The sequence below is a fragment of the Tauraco erythrolophus genome, chromosome 6 (genome assembly GCF_009769465.1).
Source record: "Tauraco erythrolophus isolate bTauEry1 chromosome 6, bTauEry1.pri, whole genome shotgun sequence".
In the NCBI taxonomy this organism is placed as follows: Eukaryota; Metazoa; Chordata; class Aves; order Musophagiformes; family Musophagidae; genus Tauraco; species Tauraco erythrolophus.
In genome coordinates this window covers 35,756,571-35,777,508 of record NC_141470.1, presented here as the reverse complement: position 1 = coordinate 35,777,508, position 20,938 = coordinate 35,756,571, and the positions used below count along the sequence as shown (strand labels likewise).

The 20,938-nt window shown below is 39.2% G+C and overlaps 1 protein-coding gene across 12 annotated transcripts in view; it reads left to right on the top strand.

The window, feature by feature from the left end:
* GPHN (gephyrin) overlaps positions 1–20,938 on the top strand; it is a 321,622-nt gene that overhangs the window by 189,706 nt on the left and 110,978 nt on the right. For 7 of the 12 annotated variants that reach the window (XM_086614073.1, XM_086614070.1, XM_086614071.1 and 4 more), the window contains 4 exons: positions 137–231; positions 7,263–7,329; positions 12,264–12,536; positions 20,636–20,770. In XM_086614073.1, coding sequence (XP_086470199.1) covers positions 137–231; positions 7,263–7,329; positions 12,264–12,536; positions 20,636–20,770 — 570 coding nt within the window. Of the gene's footprint in view, positions 1–136; positions 232–7,262; positions 7,330–12,263; positions 12,537–13,784; positions 13,893–20,635; positions 20,771–20,938 lie in introns of all 12 variants that reach the window. The other 5 variants (XM_086614068.1, XM_086614065.1, XM_086614064.1 and 2 more) reach the window with 1 other exon arrangement.

Below are 20,938 nucleotides of genomic sequence, written 5' to 3'. Positions count from 1 at the left end.
GTGTTGAGAATTTAACAAAGACATCTCTTGGCAGAAGCAACAAAAGGAGATATTGTTACCCAAATTTTAGCTGGTTTCATATTTTTCTTGCCCTTGTACTACTTCACTCACTTTGCTATTTAATCTTTGTTTGCAGGCCACTAAAGAAGTAATAGAGCGAGAAGCCCCAGGAATGGCCCTGGCAATGCTGATGGGATCACTTAATGTTACTCCTCTGGGCATGCTCTCTAGGTAAGACTATTTCCTTCAAAATATGAGGTGAACTCTTTCCTTAGAAATACACATTGGCACGAAATGACAATACACAACTGAAGATTGCCATTGTTATCAAGACTAGAAGTCTTAACTTCAGAGAAGTGGCCAAATTCCAAGAATGTTAATTGCATTTTCTCATTTTAATTCCCTTTGTTGTCTCCATGAGACACTGTATCCTCCTGTATTTTCTGTGCCAGGTTATTTGTAATATTGATGCATGCTGTTAAACAGCTGTCCTAAAGCTGTGGCATTTCGGTGGTGAGTGAAGAATTCTTCTATGTGTTTTTCATCAAGTATGAGAATACTTTGACAAAAAAAACTTTGCTAAATACAAATGTACTGTTTTGATGTTGCTTTTATTCCAGTATCAGCAAAACCTCTCTGAATAAGTTATATGATATTTTATCCCATGCCTTCAGATACAGTACTCTAACTCCTAGAGTCTGGTATTTTCTACTAAATAATTAGTAACTATTTCTCTGCTTATTGGTGTTTCTTTTTTATCAATGATGTCTCTTGTTATCCTGTATTTCTTTCTGGAGTTGATTTTTATTTTATTCCTTCAATTTACCTCATTTTTACCTATGACAGTAATGTCAATACCTTTTTTAGGTTAGTTTGTGCTTGCACATTATATCAAGGTAACTAAGAAACAATGGGTGTTACAGGTTTTTTATTTTCTCATTGTGTAATGAGGGTATAACAAGAAAATAATTATAAAAGAAATAAAGAACTTTCAAATCTGCAACTTTATATTTGAATACTTGCATTTTTAAAGGACATTTAGAGGAGAGGTTGAGTAATTCAAGAAGGTATTTTGAAACTTTTTGTATCACGTATCACATATCTGAAAGGGCAACATTACCAAGTTAACACCTTCAGATCCTGTCCAAATTAGCAAGCATTTTCGTTTTTTTTTGTCTGATGTAATTTTTTATATCATAGTTTGTGTTTATCTGAAGGGAAAGGATAACAGAATTCTACCAAAAGAAGAGGAAAGGTTAATTTAGCTGTTCTGTTTCTGATCAAGAAAAGGATAGTGATTTAGATGACACTACCAACTTTGATTTAGGATGTAGTGTGATCGGGATGGCTGAAAGGATGTTGTAACAGTAGTGGAACCAAAATGCTGGATTGCAGCCTGACTCTTCTGAACACATAGCAGGAAAATGTCCCTTAAACTACAGCCACTTTCAGTAGTAATCAATGACAACGACGGGAGATAACATTACAAAGACACTGCGTGCAATCATATTAGGCCTTAAAAAATTTCTCACTGAAAAACTTTACTTCAGGCAAAAAAGTAATCAGCATGCAAAAGTCCATTATTGTTGTAACACTGTTCAGATCATAAAGTTAAGTACACAAAATTTACAAAATTACAGCCTTATGGTTTCTTGTGCAATCTCAGTTCTGTGTGAATGCATGTGTGTGTTGTTATTACATTTTTTTTTAGAACTCCTCTGCAAATATTAAAGATGGAAGAAGGAAATTTACTTTTCTTTGTTTAGCTTGTCCTATGGATAATCCTAGGTCGTTTTTGGTACTCTTTATTCAGAATCTTCTCTGAATGCAGACTCTTTTTTTTTTTTTTCATCATTTGTTATTCTAAGACACAAATTGTTAATATATTTTTTTTTAGAAAATTCTGCCAATTGAGGTGGTGTTGTAATCCTCCCTTACAAGGAGGACTAAGGCACTCATTAAGAGAGGTCAAGAACATACGCTAATTTTAGGTACACAGTTTGAGAAATGTAGATCATAATTTTGTCAAAGTATTTAACATCAAATGTGACCTGTCCTAAGCTTACCTCTCATTGACTTCATTTTGAAGTGAAATTCTGATGGACAATTTTGTATGTGTTTTCTTTGACTTTCAAAAAAAAAACAAGAGCAGAAGTTCCATTATGCAACACTAACCTGACACTTTAAATCACCTGCAGATTTGGAAATGTTAGGTAAATTATGTTGAATTTTATCACATGAACTTTTGAAATTTTGTTGTAAGTTATAGACTGTCTTCCTGACCAGGGGCCAGCTTTAGGAAGTGGTGATTTGTTTTGTAGACTGAGTTCACAGATACTTACAGTCCAGTGAGAGGCAATGAGACTCTCGTAGTTCAGATTCAGTCTCAAGGTCCAGCAGGGAGTATCTTAGAGTGTTATATAGACCTTTTAACGTGTTTCCTGAAAGTGTTTCCTTTTCTTCTCTGTGACCTTCCAAAACTGTCCCTGTTGCAGAATTATCTCTTCTCTTCGTCCGGTTCCTTACCTGTCGACTACCCATGCTGTGCCAGTCTTTATTGAGACTTTTGAAAGCACTCTCTGTCTCCCTGGCAATCTGTTCTGCTTTTACCAGTATAATTTCTTCCCAGGGAGATCACGCTTTTTTCCCCAAAGAGATCATGTTCTCCTTTGCTACTTCTGTATCAGACCTGTATTTCTTTCCTCTCACATCCATTTTTTTCCTGTTGTCCATGTCCCATTTTTCTTTCCACTCCCTTGCTTCTATTTGTATTCTTTGTTTTATCTTTAAACTTCTATCCACTGCATCACAAAGCTGAGAATAACATGAGATCCACAGCATCTCCCTCAGCTATTCTACATTTGGAGGAATATCATTAATTTATCTCTAAAGTTACCCAGAACGCGTGCACATTTTGTGGGTTTTTCATAGAATCATAGAATGGTTAGGGTTGGAAAGGACTTCAAAGATCATATAGTTCCAACCCCCTGCCATGGGCAGGGTCACCCTTCACTACACCAAGTTGCTCAAAGCCTCATCCAACCCGGCCTTGGACACTTCCAGGGATGTGGCATCTACAACTTCTCTGGGCAACCTGTTCCACTGCCTGACCACCCTCAGAGTGAAAAATTTCTTTCTTATATCTAATCTAAATCTCCCCTCTTTCAATTTAAAGCCGTTGCCCCTTGTCTTGTCACTACATGCCCTTGTCCAAAGTCCCTCTCCAGCTTTCCTGTAGGCACCCTTTAGGTACTGGAAAGCTGCTGTAAGATCACCCTGGAGCCTTCTCTTTTCCAGGCTGAACAACCCCAAGTCTCTCAGCCTGTCTGGACAGGAGAGGTGCTCCGGCCCTCTCCTTTATGTTGTTGTTCTCCTGTCCTCTTTTGTTTTGTGAGTGCACGCAATATTTTTTGCAAGCTGTGCGGTTCTTGGGTACTTTTACTTACATCTGCGTGCTCTCTTGAGAAACTTCTGGCAGCTCCATTTCTGCCTTGGGCCGCTAGATGTGATTATTGGCAGTCAAAACTTGTAGCTTTCTGGAGAATGGCTGCTGGTTTAGTCCTGTCATATTATTGTTTGGTTGTACTGGTCATTTAGCTTATAATGTTCGAAATTATTTAAAACAGAGTGAAAGAGCCAAGAAGAAGATTATTAAAGGAGCTATCTGCCAAACACAATTCCACGTCATTTTAACTTCTTAATTCCTATTTCCTTGAATATGTCATGAACTGTATCCCACAAATGGGATTTGCTGGATTGAGTTTAAATTTAACCCCTTCAATAAGAATAAATAAGCACATTTCTTTAACTCAAGCTCTTGATCTTTGTATTGCCAGTTGAAAATAAGACTTCTCTTCAGGCTGGATTGACTGTGATATCAGAAGTTCATTTTGTGGCACAAAAACAGTCTCTGTGCTATTTAATTGTGAGCGTTATGACAGCTGTCACTAGAATGCTTGCTACCCTGCTAGAAAATGCCATGCTACCAATAAATGATGTTAATCACGGAGAACTATTTGTATAAGTAGAAATCGAGGAAGTTGGCTACCCAATAAACCATATCCTTTGGCTCAAAATTTTTGGTAATGCGCTATCAAGAAATTACTTTCTTTTCTATTCTGTCTTCACTTAGAGTTTACCTTTTTGTTTGATAAAGAGATTGCTATACAAATTCTGTCAACAGTAGCCTCCATATCTTTGCAGTTTGGTTTCATCTTTTTACTTTTTTCTTATCCTTATATCCCAGCCTTTTTTTTTCACCACTGGCTTCATAAACTTGGGTAGTTGATTTCATCTTTTTTTGAGAGGAAAGGAAAGACTGTTAGGAAGAATTAGATATGAATTGCATAAGTGCAATTTTCACTTGAGAATTACTTCTCTCTGTGCTTTTCTTATGTTGCATCTTTTTTTTTTTAAAAAAAAAAAAGGAAGATATATTTGAATTAATGCAACGAGCATGACTAGTCCAGGAGGTTCCTGGAATGCGTGGATGACAACTTCCTCCTGCAGGTGATAGAGGAGCCGACAAGGAGGGGTGCCATGCTCGACCTTGTGCTCACCAACAGGGAGGGACTGGTGGGTGAGGTGAAACTTAAGGACAGCCTTGGCTGCAGTGACCACGACACGGTGGAGTTCAAGATCCATGGGGCAGCAAGGAAACCATTCAGCAAACTCTGTACCCTAGACTTTAAGAAGGCGGACTTCGGCCTCTTCAAGGACTTGATGGGCAAAGTGCCGTGGGAGGCGGCCCTGGACGGACGAGGGGCCCAGGAAAGTTGGTCCACATTCAAGGAGCACCTCCTCCAAGCTCAGCAGAGGTGCATCCCGATGAAGAACAAGTCGGGCAAAAAGACCAGGAGGCCGGCGTGGATGAGCAAGGAGCTCCTGGACCAACTGAAAATGAAGAGGTTAGCCTACAGAGGGTGGAAGCGGAGACAGATAGCCTGGGATGAATACAGAGAAGCTGTACGAGTGACCAGGGATCAGGTGAGGAAGGCTAAAGCCCTGAAGGAATTGAATTTGGCAAGGGATATAAAAAGCAATAAGAAATGCTTCTATAGGTATGTAGGGGACAAAAGGAAGTCCAAGGAGAATGTAGGCCCCCTCCGGAAGGATACTGGTGCTCTGATCACCCGCGACATAGAGAAGGCTGAGGTACTCAATGAATTTTTTGCCTCAGTCTTCACTGATAAAGCCTCTTGTCTTACCACCCAAGCTGTGGAAAGAACTAGCAGGGACTGTGAGGATGAACCACCGCCCACTGTACTTGAAGAGCAGGTTCGGGAACATCTGAGGAACTTGAAGGTGCACAAGTCCATGGGACCTGATGAGATCCATCCGCGGGTCCTGAAGGAACTGGCGGATGAAGTTGCCAAGCCACTGGCCATTGTATTTGAGAAGTCGTGGCGGTCTGGCGAGGTCCCCGATGACTGGAAGAGAGGGAACATAACCCCCATTTTTAAAAAGGGGAACAAGGAGGACCCGGGCAACTACAGGCCGGTCAGCCTCACCTCTGTGCCTGGCAAGGTCATGGAGCAGATTCTCCTGGGAACCATGCTAAGGCACATGGAGAGCAAGGAGGTGGTGGGTGACAGCCAACATGGCTTCACCAAAGGCAGATCGTGCCTGACCAACTTGGTGGCCTTTTATGATGGGGTGACAACATCGGTGGACAAGGGTCGACCAACGGATGTCATCTACCTGGACTTGTGCAAAGCTTTTGACACTGTCCCGCACGACATTCTTCTCTCTAAACTAGAGAGGCATGGGTTTGATGGATGGACCACTCGGTGGATAAGGAATTGGCTCAATGGCCGTACTCAGAGAGTAGTGGTCAACGGCTTGATGTCCATGTGGAGACCGGTCACGAGTGGCGTCCCTCAGGGGTCCGTGTTGGGCCCGGCCCTCTTCAACATCTTTGTCGGTGACGTGGACAGTGGCATGGAGTGCACCCTCAGCAAGTTCGCCGATGACACCAAGCTGTGTGGTGCCGTCGACACGCTGGAAGGGAGGGATGCCATCCAGAGGGACCTCGACAGGCTGGAGAGGTGGGCCCGTACCAACCTCATGAAGTTTAACCAGGCCAAGTGCAAGGTCCTACATCTGGGTCATGGCAATCCCAGGCACAAATACAGACTGGGCGGAGAATGGATCGAGAGCAGCCCTGAGGAGAAGGACTTGGGAGTACTGGTGGACGAGAAGCTCAATATGAGCCGGCAATGTGCTCTTGCGGCCCAGAAGGCCAACCGCATCCTGGGCTGCATCAAGAGGAGCGTGGCCAGCAGGTCAAGGGAGGTGATTCTTCCCCTCTACTCTGCCCTCGTGAGACCTCACTTGGAGTATTGCGTCCAGTTCTGGAGTCCCCAACATAAGAAGGACATGGACCAGTTGGAGAGGGTCCAGAGGAGGGCCACGAAGATGATAAGAGGGCTGGAGCACCTTTCCTATGAGGACAGGCTGAAAGAGTTGGGGCTGTTCAGCCTGGAGAAGAGGAGGCTCCGGGGTGACCTTATAGCGGTCTTCCAGTACCTCAAGGGGGCCTACAAGAAAGATGGGGAGAGGCTGTTCAGGAGGGCCAGTTGTGATAGGACAAGGGGTAATGGTTTTAAAATAGAGGGAGGTAGATTCAGGTTGGATATTAGGAAAAAATTTTTTACCATGAGAGTTGTAGAACACTGGAACAGGTTGCCCAGAGAGGTGGTGGATGCTCCATCCCTGGAGACGTTCAAGGCCCGGTTGGATGAGGCCCTGAGCAACCTGATCTAGTTGGAGATATCCCTGTTCCTTGCAGGGGGGTTGGACTAGATGACCTTTGAAGGTCCCTTCTAGCCCTAACGATTCTATGATTCTGTGATTCTATGACTTAGTATTTTTACCTGGTAAGGGAAGTAGTGTTTGCCATCATCAATTATTTTACAAAGGAACCATGTGTATGAGCAAATAGGGACTGCATTAGAGAATGTATTGGATGCAAGTAAACAATAGAATTAAGGGAGCTACTCAGATCTAAAAAAGATGGAAATCTAGCCAGTGTTCATACTGTCAACTAAATGTTAGACTCCGTCAGCCTTGTTTGATGCTTTTTCAGCTCAGTTTCTCCTGAGCTGTTTTATGAGAACATGATCAGCAAATATTTTTAGATGTTGGAAATGGAGTTTACAAAGTCTGATAAATAATAGAATTTATCTTAAATCCTCTGTTCTTATTTCTACAGTGGAGAAAGTTGCGTGCAAGAATTTCACTCTAGATTTCTTTCTTTTCAGACCTGTGTGTGGAATCAGAGGGAAAACTCTCATAATTAATCTGCCAGGTAGCAAGAAAGGGTCACAGGTAAGAAGTGTTCTTACTTATCTGTTACTGAGGACCCATCATGAGTACCTCCCATTGTTCTGAATGGTAGCAAGTACCCACTACAATCAATTTTACAGAAATGAATTGAAATGCATATTCATATAACTGAACACACCATCGCCCTCAGTCAGAGACAATACAATTCTGATCTGACTGGAAGTATTGTGTGACCAGGACAGCATTATGTGTGGTTCAAAAGAGTGCTTACTGTAGCAGGTAGGGCTAATGAGGAATCTAATGGTCTTGTAGTCTTCCTCCTTCTTCTCTAGTCAGCGTGTACCTGATCTCCGTGTTCTCTGCAGCTGCCAGGAAAGGACTGTTTCACACAGAAGTAAGAGGAGGGCCTAATGTGTGGTAGAACTTGCTGTAGTATGCAGAGTATTCCTTATTTTGATCAGCAAGAGGGGAAAAAAAAGGCACGTAATTTTTAAGAGTTTGAGGATTTTTTTAAATCTTTTGGATATGGGTATCAGACTTTATACCCTTTATACGGTTTGTTTTCTTCCTGCATTTTACCCAGTTTGGATAGGGAAGTTAGGCTTTGTTTTATTCATGCTTACTTTCTGACTGTAGAGCTAAGAGAAACACAGTGAAACATCAGGAGGAAATTTTTTGTTGTTGTTAGTAAGGCTAGATCTTTCCAGTGCTCACTCTTTCTGTGTAGTTGGCTGATAGATCCAAAAAAACCCTTCTCCGCACAAATACTGCTAAGCTGAATAGTGGGCCATACAACCTGATATAAAACTGCTAAGGTGGATCCCTTGTCAATCCCAAGAACGTGTTTCTCCAGGGCTCAGACTATGGCAGAGGCCTTATTAAAAAACGTCTTTACCTGTGACCTCTAACAAATGCGTACCTGGCAGTTTGTCAACATCTTCTGAACCAGTCACACCCGATCACAGACGAGACAGTACTGGTGTGTTTGGCGGCACAGCCCCGAAGTCACTGAAAGACTTATGTCTGGAGACAAATAAAGAATGTTTATGTAGGCTGTCACCTGAAAGTTGAAGAGGAAATGTTTTGAATACTATTATCTTAAGCAGTCATTGCAGGTTTTCAGATACATTGTCTACATGTTTCAGTTCAAGGACTCAGTAAGGCCTTCTATGATTCCACCATTCCTTAGAGTCTTTTAGGGAAATCTTATGTTACTCTGTAATTGAACGGAAATTAAAAAGCCTTTGAAACATACAGCAAGCACTGGAGAATGGTTAGATGGAGTATACCTACCTGAAAGTCTTCCAGTTGTGAGTCGGCAGGCATATGTATGTACATGTATTTAACATAGCGGTGGGCCCCACATCTTAAAGAACTGGTGTACCAGTAACAAGATTTTTTCAGAAGTCTATACGTCTTTTGTTGAATTATGAAAGAGGTGAAATAGCCTACAATCTCTAATGCTTTTTGTTGTGTTCAGTAGCATGTCTAGGTACAGAAAAAATTGTCACTTTTTGCCTTGAGGCACTCAGGTTGTGAAGATAGGTAAATTGTAGAAAGAGGATGAGGAAAAGAAATGAAAAAATGTTAATAAGAATTTTAACAATAGTTCAGTATAAAGTAAGTAATAAAAAACATAATTTTGCTGGAAAAGAAAAAAAAGTAATATGATTTCATTAAACAAGCATGTTTTTATAAACCGATGATTTATTTGTTCCTGTCATGTCGATACTCTGTTCTGTCACAGTGTATTTTAATATGAAACATCTTTAAAGTATCAGATTTCAGCAAAGATTTTTTAGATTAATAGTAGAGAAAATTGTTTCATAACAGGCTGGATATCAAGAACCAAATAGGACGGGTTGTTGCCAGGAATTTCTCTCATTTTTTCTCTTTTATGGCTTGCTAATTTCCCTTCCATTGTGTTAGTGCAATCATATAAGGAACTTATATAAAGCTTCGAAATTGCAGCAGTATACCTATTTTATTAATGAAATATTAAAATATTAATAGAAAATGGCAGCAGTGTAAATGCTCCATCTCCAAAACAGACACAATGCATGCCAAACGAGTTTTCTCCAGAGAACGTTTGTGTAGCATGCACCACTAGATCAGGATCTATAGAATACTTCCATTTTTGTGTCGCTCTGGTCTGTTTCCTTTTCTTTTAGCTTTGCAAAAGGTACTTAATGTTATGAAAGAGGGCAAAGTATGAAATTACCAGATGCTCACTGAAATCATTGGATCTATGGCAATTTTCATAATTGTAGTAACAATTGCCTAAAACAATGAGTTTTACAAATAGCATGAGCTTTTAGAGTACTTACTGGGGGCCTATTCATCAGCAGTCAAGCCAACAAGGCTTTATTTCAGTGGTGGGAGTGGGGAACATGCTTCTCTAATGAGTTAATCATTAATGTACCTTTTCACGATTATTCTTCAGTTCACAGATTGTTGTCCTTTTTTACCACTTCCTTGAAGTCTGCTTTTTTACTGAAGTGATGATTGTTGTATGGTTCAGTATTTTAAACCATTTTTGAAGTAATACTGTGGAGGCTCAGTAACTCTTAATTTTTGCAGTAACATTAGAAGTTATAATTCTTTATTATGTTTACAAATATGTTTTAATATATTTTCATTATGTACAGCATCTTGTGGTCATCCAGTTTACTCCAGTTGTCTGTCACGGAGGTACACCAAAATGACTCCACATAGATAATAAATTCAAGCAAGTTTTAATTTATAACTGAAACTGAACAGGCGAAACCAACAAGACAATGGGGGTAACAAAGCAACGCTCCGATAGCATTTAACAAATTATAGGTTCGGTACACTAGTTGGGGATGTTATTACTACGCAACAACACGTGAGAATGATGACCACGAAGTGTGCATGCGCTCACTCAGACAGAAGGAAACCTCTCACTCAAGGGTTCCCAGAAGATAGAATCATGCACCCGTAGGGGCAAGGACTCATTCAAGGATATACCCAGCAGAATTAATTCCTTCCTCAGAAGGAGGGTGAGGGCACACCATCCCGGAAAGTTTCCTTGAGTGGCATCCCAGTCCCAAAGGATTCTGAATCCAAGGCTTTCCGAACACAGACCTGCTACTCTGAGGAAAACCACACCCAAGAGGGTCTCCAGCAGGGGCCCCATTTTATAGCCTGGTCGGATTTGAGCTGTGGTCATCCATGGGTTGTGGTCCAGACGCTCTGGGCTGAGGCGCCCCATTGACCAGGGATCCTGTCTGTTGACAGAGGGGTCCTGCCTTTCTTATTCCCGCCACCGAGGAGTACGCACTGGTTGGCACCAGACCAGAGTGCATATATGACCACAGCCATGGTGTGACACCAGAGGTGCAAAACGAAGGGTGTGAAAGAGCCAGTGGCTGCCGTGTTAAAAGCCCTGACCTTTATCTGCAGTGGAGCGGAGTGGGGCTGGGGGTGCTCCTGCCATGCTTCAGAGTGCCCAACTGAATGTTTAAAAAATTTATAAATCTATGAAGTAGTCTGACTTTTCATTACTCTTTAAGAGCAACTGAAAGGTGGGTTCTTACTTAGAAGCTTTGAGGAAATACAGTGTTTGTGAGTCATGTTTTTGACTTACAAAGTTGCTTATATAAACTCTAGTATAATTTCTGTTGGGTGGTTTGCTCTTTATTTTGTTTACATAGTCATTTTTATTTATTGAAAATGTTTGTTACAATATCTATTTACACAATGTTTACCATTATTTATTTTTCGGATACTCTAAAATGTTGGAATACATTTTTTAAAATCTTCCTTATACTTGAAACAAAACCAAAAATGAAACACAACAGAAGTATAATATCAGCTTTCTCTGTCAGCTTGGAAGCTCCCTAACTGCACTGCCATGGCAATTCATTCTTGTGACTCTGCCATCATTTTCCAATATTTTAATGTTTATATACAGTCTGCTTAAATGGACATGAAGAAAACTCGTTACTGAGGTGCCTGGGTTGGAGGATGAGAGACAATAGTCATAAATTGAAGAAGGCAGCTTCCAGCTGGGTAAAAAGAAAAGAAAAAAAAAATCACTTTGAGGGTAATTAAGCATTAGAATATGTTGTCAAAAAGGGTTGTGAAGCCTCTGTTCTTGGATTTTTTCAAGACTTTACTGAACAAAGTCCTGAGCAACCTGTCTGAATTTCATATTGGCCCAGATCTGAGCAGGAGGCTACACTGTGTGACATCCTGAGGTTCCTCTTTGGTTTGATGAAATACTGACATTTTTAGCAGTAGAGGTAGCTATATGTGTGTATGCCCATTATAGAACAAGAACAGTTACACAGCATCTATGTTTTTGCTTTCTTCATCCATATAAAATAAACTTTCTAATTGGTTTTAAGATCATAGAGCAAGGAGAGGTTTGAAAAATAGATTATTTATGAACAATTTTTTCTGAGTTTCATAAAATGATAATGACATCAGTGTAGTTTGTCATTCTTCCAATATATAGGATGAGTCCATGAATAAAAAAGAATATAATTATGTAAAAGTATAATTATGGAAACCCTTATGAATTGTTCTCTAACTGTGAAGGAGCATAATATGAATGATTTGGAGCTAATATCCCTGCAGGGATAGAGTTAATGTTTTTATTCTGCATTTTTGTAGCATTCTGCCAACTGCTGTGAACTGGTTTCTGTATTATGTATTCATGAAAATTTAACATTTGTTTTCTGAAGTTTTAATCCAATATTAGCTTAATTACAGTAGCCCCCTTGTAGAACTTAGTATATTTGCATGAAGAAAGGCAAAAATGTATAGTATAGTCCCCAGTTCTGGTTCTGAGTTTGATTTTTTACCCTTTCTGAGGGCATTTAAGGTTTTATTTATGATCGGGTGACAAGATACATCTAAATCCCAAATATCTTTGAAGATTACATCTGAAAAATCCCTATTTGCTTCTGCAGGCAACTTTTCATAGTCATTTCTCTTCTTGTTGTGCATAGGAATGCTTTCAGTTTATACTGCCAGCCCTACCTCACGCCATTGATCTCTTGCGGGATGCCATTGTAAAAGTAAAGGAGGTACACGATGAGCTTGAAGATCTACCTTCACCACCACCTCCTCTTTCTCCTCCTCCAACCACCAGCCCTCACAAGCAGACAGAAGACAAAGGAGTACAGTGTGAGGAAGAGGAGGAAGAGAAGAAGGATAGTGGAGTTGCCTCAACAGAGGACAGTTCTTCTTCACATATAACGGCAGCAGCCATTGCAGCTAAGGTGAGTCTGGCTTGTTTCCCTAAGAGACCCTTTAGTTTCTCTCTCAGGTCCTTTCCACTGATATTCATTTGCATGTTAAGACTGCATTGGTGTCTGTGTGGTCAAACAGATGTACTTTAGGTACATTTTGTAGAAATACTGCTTCATAAAAGTATATGAATCCTGTTTCATAGATTATCTCAAATTTCAGTGAGAGATACATTGTTTATTATCTTCATGATAACGTGCATTTTTAAGATACCATTCTGATGTGACAGACTATTTTTAGTGGAGTTTTTTTTAATTCAAAGTACTCACATGCCTGAACATGCAAAGTCCAGTAGGTGGCATATTAAGGAATTGCAACAAAATTTTCCATGCCATAATATCTATTTTGAAAAGAAAATGTTATTTTCTAAAACCATTGATAAAAAGTATGATGGGTAGGTAGCAGGTTAAGTAATAAGCTATCCAGACTACTGTCTTTCAGTGTGCATGTCCACATAAGAGTTGTGAAATTCTGCCACAAAATTGTTATCGCATTGTCTTTATAGCCATGCTTTAACCAGTAATCAATATTACTCAAACCAAAATAATGAATTCGAGACTACAAAAGGGAAAGATTAGATAATATTTGCACATTATTTCAGTTCAAATTTCAAATGTTTTCCAAAGAAATACCATATTATTTGAAGCAATATATAAATATTTACCTCAGTTTTATGTCTTCAGTTTTCAGATGGAAAGACAAGGTATTCTTATGTGTTTGGAAAGGTTCCTGTTCTATATTTACTCCACAAATTGTGCTTTTAATTCTTATTATGAGAATTGAAAGTCTAAGTAACTCAAAATTATATTAAACAATTTCTAAACCAAAGCAGCAACATTCTAACTCCAGAAATATGAATTCAGGTCTGAGACATCTTGATATTTCTAAGACAGCTGCAGCTGGAGATCATCTCCTCATGTACAGAAAATCCTCATTACGTATATCTTTACAGGGATGAATTAAGGTAATTATCACATGCAAGTTTCAGTTTTTATTAATGTCAGCTTTAAATTGATTAATTTCTTTTGATATAGGCAAAGATAAATAATATGTGCAATTTTTAAAGGCAGAAAATACCAGAGATCTAAACTGGCTGTGTTCACATGAGTTTGGCATTTCAGTGTCACACTTGTTTTCACCTCATTCACTTTCAGTCATTTGCTTGTACAGTTTCTTGTTTCCTGTCACTGTATTCATAGCTGTTATGTGTTGTGCATTAGAAGCATCCATCCCACACCAGTTCAGCTGTTATCATGGCAAAAGGTGAACAGCCCATCCCTGGTCTCATCAGTTATTGCCATCACGCAGCAGGCAGTGCAGGAGAACCGGTAAGAGACGCTTCCAAGAGGCTTTTGCACTAACAGTAGCTAAAAATACACTGCCTGCCTCCTAGTCTACTGTGTGAACAGACAGTGTTATTTATTTTCTTCTAACAAAGACACATCAGTGCTATCTTTTAGAGAAAATGCTACAGAAAATATTCTGTTTCAGATACAGGGCTGAACAAGGTAAAGTTCGTGTGCGTTGTCAGTTTGAATCATTTCACTGCTGAGATAATCGTTGCTATAAAGCCCGTGTTTCTGATCAGTCATTGGCTTCATCATCTAATATATTTAATAACTGAATATAATTAAAATAATCTCCTAAAATTACTGCTTTAGAGCTATGAAATTTTGGTAACTTTTTCCCCTGCATTTGGCTTGCTTTGCTTTTTTTCTCTCAATAGTTTGTTTGTCAACATAATGCAGCTTTTGCACTGGGTGTTTGTAGTTTACTTTCATCACTTGAAGTTTCTCCCCTATTTTTGTATAAAAGTAGAATTTCTCAAAAACAAAAGAAAAGACTCGAGTCAGGATACAGTGGACTTCATTGAAGTTACTGGATTCTACTGAATAGTAGGCAGCTATTTCAATGAATCGTGGGAAGAACTTAGTTTATTATAACTCAGAGGTTATAACTCAGGCCCTAGCAAAATACTAACTATACTTTATTTTCCATCTCCCAAAGTTTTATTCTGTGCTTGAATCAAGATAAAAAAAATGGCTACAGTATCATTAGGAATGAAACATAATGTCCCGTATTCAGAACTGTAGATTAGAGAAACCTAAAGAAGGCAGTTGGCCTAGAGAGATTTGAGCTGCCCTGACCTGTTCATTCCACGTCAGCCATCGGGAAAATATGTCACTAGATTCGATGACCAGAGGCTGCACTTTCTTGTTCCCTTAGGCATGACACTTAGGAAATGTGAAGGCTTTGAAGTTCACACACCTTGATGATAAAGCTCTATATCTGTACACACACACACACACACACATTTATTCCAATAGTTTCATTTTTTGAGCTGGGATTACTAAACTAGAATTGACACCACGTTCTTCAGTGTCAGTAAAAGAGTGAATTCAGCCTCTCTGAAGCACACTGTTAAGCTGTTATCCTAACTTCTGTGCCGTTTTGCAAATCACTCTTGAGCTATTTTTTTATGCATTGTATAATCCAAATCAGATCTTCAAACTTAGAGCAGGAACTAGCTAGTTTTTCAGAAATTTGTTTATTTTTTTTATTCTACCCTTTCTCTATGTTTTTGAGACATTTTTGCTCTTTTATAACAATCATAGTAATTACCATCTACAGCTTGTTTTCTTTGTATCTCACCAGCACTATCAATCTCTGTTCCAGCCCTGGACAAAAGAGAATAAAGAGCTCATATCTTTTCCTTTTTCCCCTTCTTGTTAACACTTAGTTCTCTAATCTGAAAACACAAATGTTTAAGCCAATATAAAAATACTTCTGGAAAAGGTTATATCAGATAAAAATAGTAGAAGCAATGACTGATTGTCATAGATGGTGGTGTCTTCCTCTGTCACTTCATTCATTTCTCATTCCTTTCTTTCTCAGTCAGCATCTTAAAACAGGTTTCTCGCTCCACCTAGTGCAATCAGAAACTATTTTCACTGAACTTACGAGTTTGTTGTACTCCATTTAGAGTTTTGAGACTTTTACCCTCTATTAAATTTGTTTGAAACTGGAAAATTAGTTGAAAAATTTTAAGGGGGAGACATCATAAATGCTCAGAGTGTAACTTCATGAAAGGTTAAAAAAAAACCCTGATCTATCCAAAATGCAATAATATTCCTGCCCTTCTTTATTGCAGATTTTCAGGCTTCAGGAAATGCAAAAATGTCTCATGGGTTTATCAAACTCTTTAGCAGGGTTAACTAAAAGTTGCCTTGAGTAGAGACTTAGATTGCTTAAATTTAATTTTAAAAGGAAAAAACTTATTAAATGTAGGGGAGAAGAATGAGACGTTCCCCATATCACCTAACATATATGCATAGAAATACCAATCATAATCTACTGACTCTTTCACTTAATAAACAGTATATACCCATTATATTTTTTATGTATTTATGTTTATGCAGTATATATGTATTAGTGTCTTCTCTGAAATCAGCAGATTGTAGTGGTTTAAAGAAAATATTAAGGCTGGTTTTAGCAATGCAACACACTCCACTGTCATATTAGAGAGCTAAACCTCTTGAGAGGAAAATTTGTAACTCTGAACTAACTTAATTCTCTCAGTGGGATTTTGTGTCTGTGAAAGCTAGCAAGCTGAAACTTAGAGTTCTAGACAGGTTTACATACAGATTGTTTTATGGCATTTGTATTTTCTGTAAAGGTGATGATTAAGGAATAATTCTCATTTAAATTAAATGCCTGTAATCATCTTTTCTCTTTATTTTCAGCTTCCTTTTCTGATTAATGTCCTCACTGAAATTGTACTTAAATTTTATTTTCTCACAGGCAAAAATTAGTACTTCACATGCAGTTCAATGGAGACTGGAATTCTCTCAGTCACTTTGTTACAGAGAGAGTTTTTTGTTCTGAAAAAGGTGATTTGGGATAAAGTTTTAGAAGCAGTGATTGATGGATATTTTGGATAGGATGAAAAAACAACAAACCAACAGTTACTTGCCTGAAGAGGATGAGACAATATGTAGTATCTGGTTACTCTGGAGTCACCAAAGTAAATACAAGGAGAACTGTATCATAGTATCGTTTGCAAAATCAATATTGTATTTGTATTGTAAGATCTTGAAGTATAGAGAGACTCAAACATAATCATCTCAAGATGTGTACAGCTTTTTATCAGAGGAGGGTAAAGAAAAGGTGTCATATCTGAATACTTGAAACTATTCTTTTTGTTTGTTTTATGCCTTTATCAAAATGTAATTTTTTTCTGTACTGTCCTTGTTCATTGAGATTAAAAGGAAGCATTAAAAGTTGTAGGTAGTATTGGAGCTATGCCAATATTAAGCTTAGGGATGTCAGCCTTTTTTTAGTGTTTGACATATTAAAGATGAGATTTCAGGAGAAAAAGAAAACAGAAGGCAAATGGTGCTTCTGACTACAAACTGCATGATCAGAATATCATCGTCCCTGTTCACCTCTATTTATAGTACATCTCTAAGATACCATTTGTAAATCAGAATACTCCAAGTAGAGGCCAGTTAGGCACTGTTTTTAGAGAGGAAGATGTCCGCAGTGTAATCATCCATAGTGAAAAGAAACTCTTCTGACTTTTAGTTTATAGTGGAAATGGCAGCATAAGTTACTTAGACTTGAAAGATCCTCTGAGGAAGGTTGGGGTTTCTAAATACTGACAAAAATTGACTGTCAGTCTAGAAACGTAGCAGTAGAGCAGAAAGCAGGCAGTTGGGGGCACACTGAGAACAAGATCTGTTTCCACGCAACTTATAAGCAGGTTATAAACATGAGAAACTCTAACGTGTGGAGGAGGGTTTATGGTGAAAAAAGATCCCCTAGGTATAAACCGGTATCTCTAAGTCAAGGTTGCTAAGTTAGACATAGTTGTTATTTATAAATGGGAAGCAAGGAAGTTGAGGGGGAAAAAATGACATAAAAAAGCAGTATTTAATAACTTGAGTCTTAAGATTGGTCATTTTAACTACACAGAGACAAGCAACAAAGCTGTCTTAATATCCTGACACTGGTCTTGAGGATGCAACAGATTTTAAAAGTTAGGATTCAAGCTTGTTCTTGGAAGGATGTATTTTCCACTGCCTTCTGTTTGCCCTAAAGCCTTGCTAGGCAAGAATTCTTAAAATAACAGATGCAGACTGGGTACAGCATCTCCATTTAAAAAAAAATCCTATCTGGAAATGTCCAATGTTAGTGGTTTGACTTGTCACTGGAACTTCATTTCTTGTTTCCTTTTATTTTCTGCTATTGCCATTTCCCCAAAACATGGGGGTTCTTTTGATGGTTCTCTTGGAACTTGAACATCAGGCTGAGCTAAGAAATTCTTAATGAGGAGAAAGATCTTTAAAAATATGTGTATATATATTCCTTCTGAATTTCTAGATTTTCTTGTCTGTTGTGATAGAAAAGTGAATTGCTCAAAGTAAGAGCAATCTGATCTGGTAGAAGTGCTCCCTTTGAAAAAGGAGGAGATTAAAATCATGAACATAAAATTAGAATAAGCCTTTGTAGAGAGTGTGTTATAGCAGAATATGTGCTGCATTTTGTGTTGTAGAACTAATGTTAGAGATCAGTTCTCCTATCTGAGGTATTTATCATTTGTATGCCTTACCATTTTACACAAAAAAAGAAAAATTAGTCATTATATTAAACTAGCAATCTAGTCAATTATAAAGCCGGCGTAATATCTGCAAGACTGGGCCCAAATACTGCAGTAGTAAGAAGCAACAGACTTTCTAAGACTTGGTATATTAAAGCTAAGAAAAGCTTTATTCTTAAATGCATTCTTGTACCTCTTTCCTTTGGAACTGGTGATAAAACTGAACAGAAGAGACAGGTGGTAAAAAATAATGGTAGATTCACTTTTGTAACTGAAAGTAAGACCACATCCTCACTGTTGTAAGATAGCGTGATTCCATTTGTTTAAGTAGCTTAATAATACCAGCTAAAGGATCTGTCCCTAAAATTCTGGCTTAGAAATAGAATCATATAATAGTTTGGGTTGGAAGGAACCTTTAAATGTCATATAGTCCAATCCCCCTGCAGTGAGCAGGGAGAACTTCAGCTAGATCTGGTTGCTCATAGCCCCATCCAACCTGAGCTTGAATGTTTCCAGGGATGGGGCAGGTACCACCTCTCTGGGCGACCTGTTCAGTGTTTCACCACCCTCATTGTAAAAAATTTCTTCCTTATATCTAGTCTAAATCTACCCTCTTTTATTTTAAAACCATTACTCCTTGTCCTATTGCAACAAGCCCTACTAAAAAGTCATGTCCAGCTTTTCATCCACCAGTAGCCCCAAGTCCGTCTCCCCAGGGCTGCTCTCAATCCCTTCATCCTTCAGCCTGTATTGATACCAGGATTGTCTCGACCCATTTGCAGGACCTTACGCTTGGCCTTGTTGAACCTCATCAGGTTCTCATGGACCCACTTCTCAAGCTTGTCCATGTCCCTCTGGATGGCATCCTGTCCCTCAGGCATGTCTACCGCACCACTCAGCTTGGTGTCATCTGCAAACTTGCTGAGGGTGTACTCAGTCTATGTTGCTGATGAAGATGTTAACAGAACTGATTCCAGTACAGACCCCTGAGGGAGACCACTTGTCACCGATCTTCATCTGGACATTGAACTGTTGACCACTACCCTCTGGATGTGACGATCCAACCAATTCCTCATCCACTGAACAGTCCATCCATTAAATCCCTATCTCTATATAATTTAGAGAGAAGGATGTTGTGTGGGACCATGTCAAAGACCTTACAGAAGTCCAGATAGATGACATCTGTAGCTCTTCCACTGATGTAGTCACTCCATCACAGAAGGCCGCAAGTCAGGCGAGACTTGCCCTTGATGAAGCCATGCTGACTGTCTTGAATCACCTCCCTGTCTTTCACATGCCTTAGCATAGCTTCTAGAAGGATCTATTCCATGATCTTCCCAGGCACAGAGGTGAGGATGACAAGTCAATAGTTCCCAGAGTCATCCTTTCTACCTTTTTTAAAAACAGGTGCAATGTTTCCTGTTTTCCAGTCATCAGGAACTTCACCTGACTGCCATGAGTTTTCAAATATCATGGAGAGTGACTTGGCAGCTACATGAGCCACTTCCCTCAGGACTCTGGGATGCATCTCATCAGGTCCCATAGACTTATGTATGGTCAAGTTCCTCGGGTGGTCATGAACCTGATCTTCTCTTACAGTGGGAGGGTCTTTGCTCCCCCAGTCCCTGTCTTGCTGTCCATCCACTTGAGAGATATGGGAAGAGAGGTTGCCAGTGCAGACTGAGGCAAAAAAGTTGTTGAGTACCTCAGCCGCCTTCTCGTCTGTTGTTACCAGTTTGCCAGTCATGTTCATCAGGGGGAATATGCTTTCCTAGCTGGCCTTCTAATACAGTATGTGGAAAAAAAAAAATTAGTTTTATTTTTCCCTTCAGAATGCATTTCAAACTAAGCATTTGCTTTGGATGGTGGTTTCTAGTGCTTTTGCCTGTACTCCCTCCAGAGAGGCCTGCAGCTTTTGCAGCACAAGCCTTACATCAAGAATTTTTCTAGCTGAAATAAAATCTTCAGTACATGGAATGAAGAGTATTTACTCACTGCATGACATTTCTTATGAGAAATTTTCTCACTGCATGACATTTCTTCAGAGGGGTTCAGTCATTGCTAATAAATGGTTTTCTGTTCAGAATGTTGTCCCCTAGTTAGAGAATGGGAAGTCTGCCTCCCTTCATGCCACAGTAGAATTCACTGTTGGTCATTGCTGGATTCGAAACAGAGGCTTAAAAGGAAAAACATAACTTTCTTATTATTTCCCATTGTAATATATCTGATTCATAGTTTTTTTCAGGACAAATAGTATGTTTTATGCTACTTCAGTAAGAATATGATCTTATAAATTTGCTAGGTATTTGTTACTGAAATTATGAGAACATGCCATTAACCACTACCAGCACTGCATATGAGGAGGTACACAAACTGAGGAGTGAGGTATTCCTATGTTTTCATGTAAGGTTTTGAGTAAGTTTTAAATGTAGTATAGTTCTTACTAGTAATTCAATCTCTGTTCTTTTTAAGATTCCAGATTCCATCATCTCTCGTGGTGTTCAGGTGCTCCCACGTGATACAGCCTCCCTCAGTACTACTCCTTCAGAATCTCCTCGTGCCCAGGCCACCTCTCGTCTCTCCACTGCATCCTGCCCAACACCAAAAGTAAGCACTTCTATGCCTTGCACGCTCCATGCTCAGACATAGAATCTATCAGATTAATGTATTGTCTCTGCTGAACAAGGTTGGTTCGCATGCAAGGGTTGTATCACCCTAAGTAATAGATAAATGCAAGACAGTATAGTTCATTCCATGTGTACTGTTGCACAATTT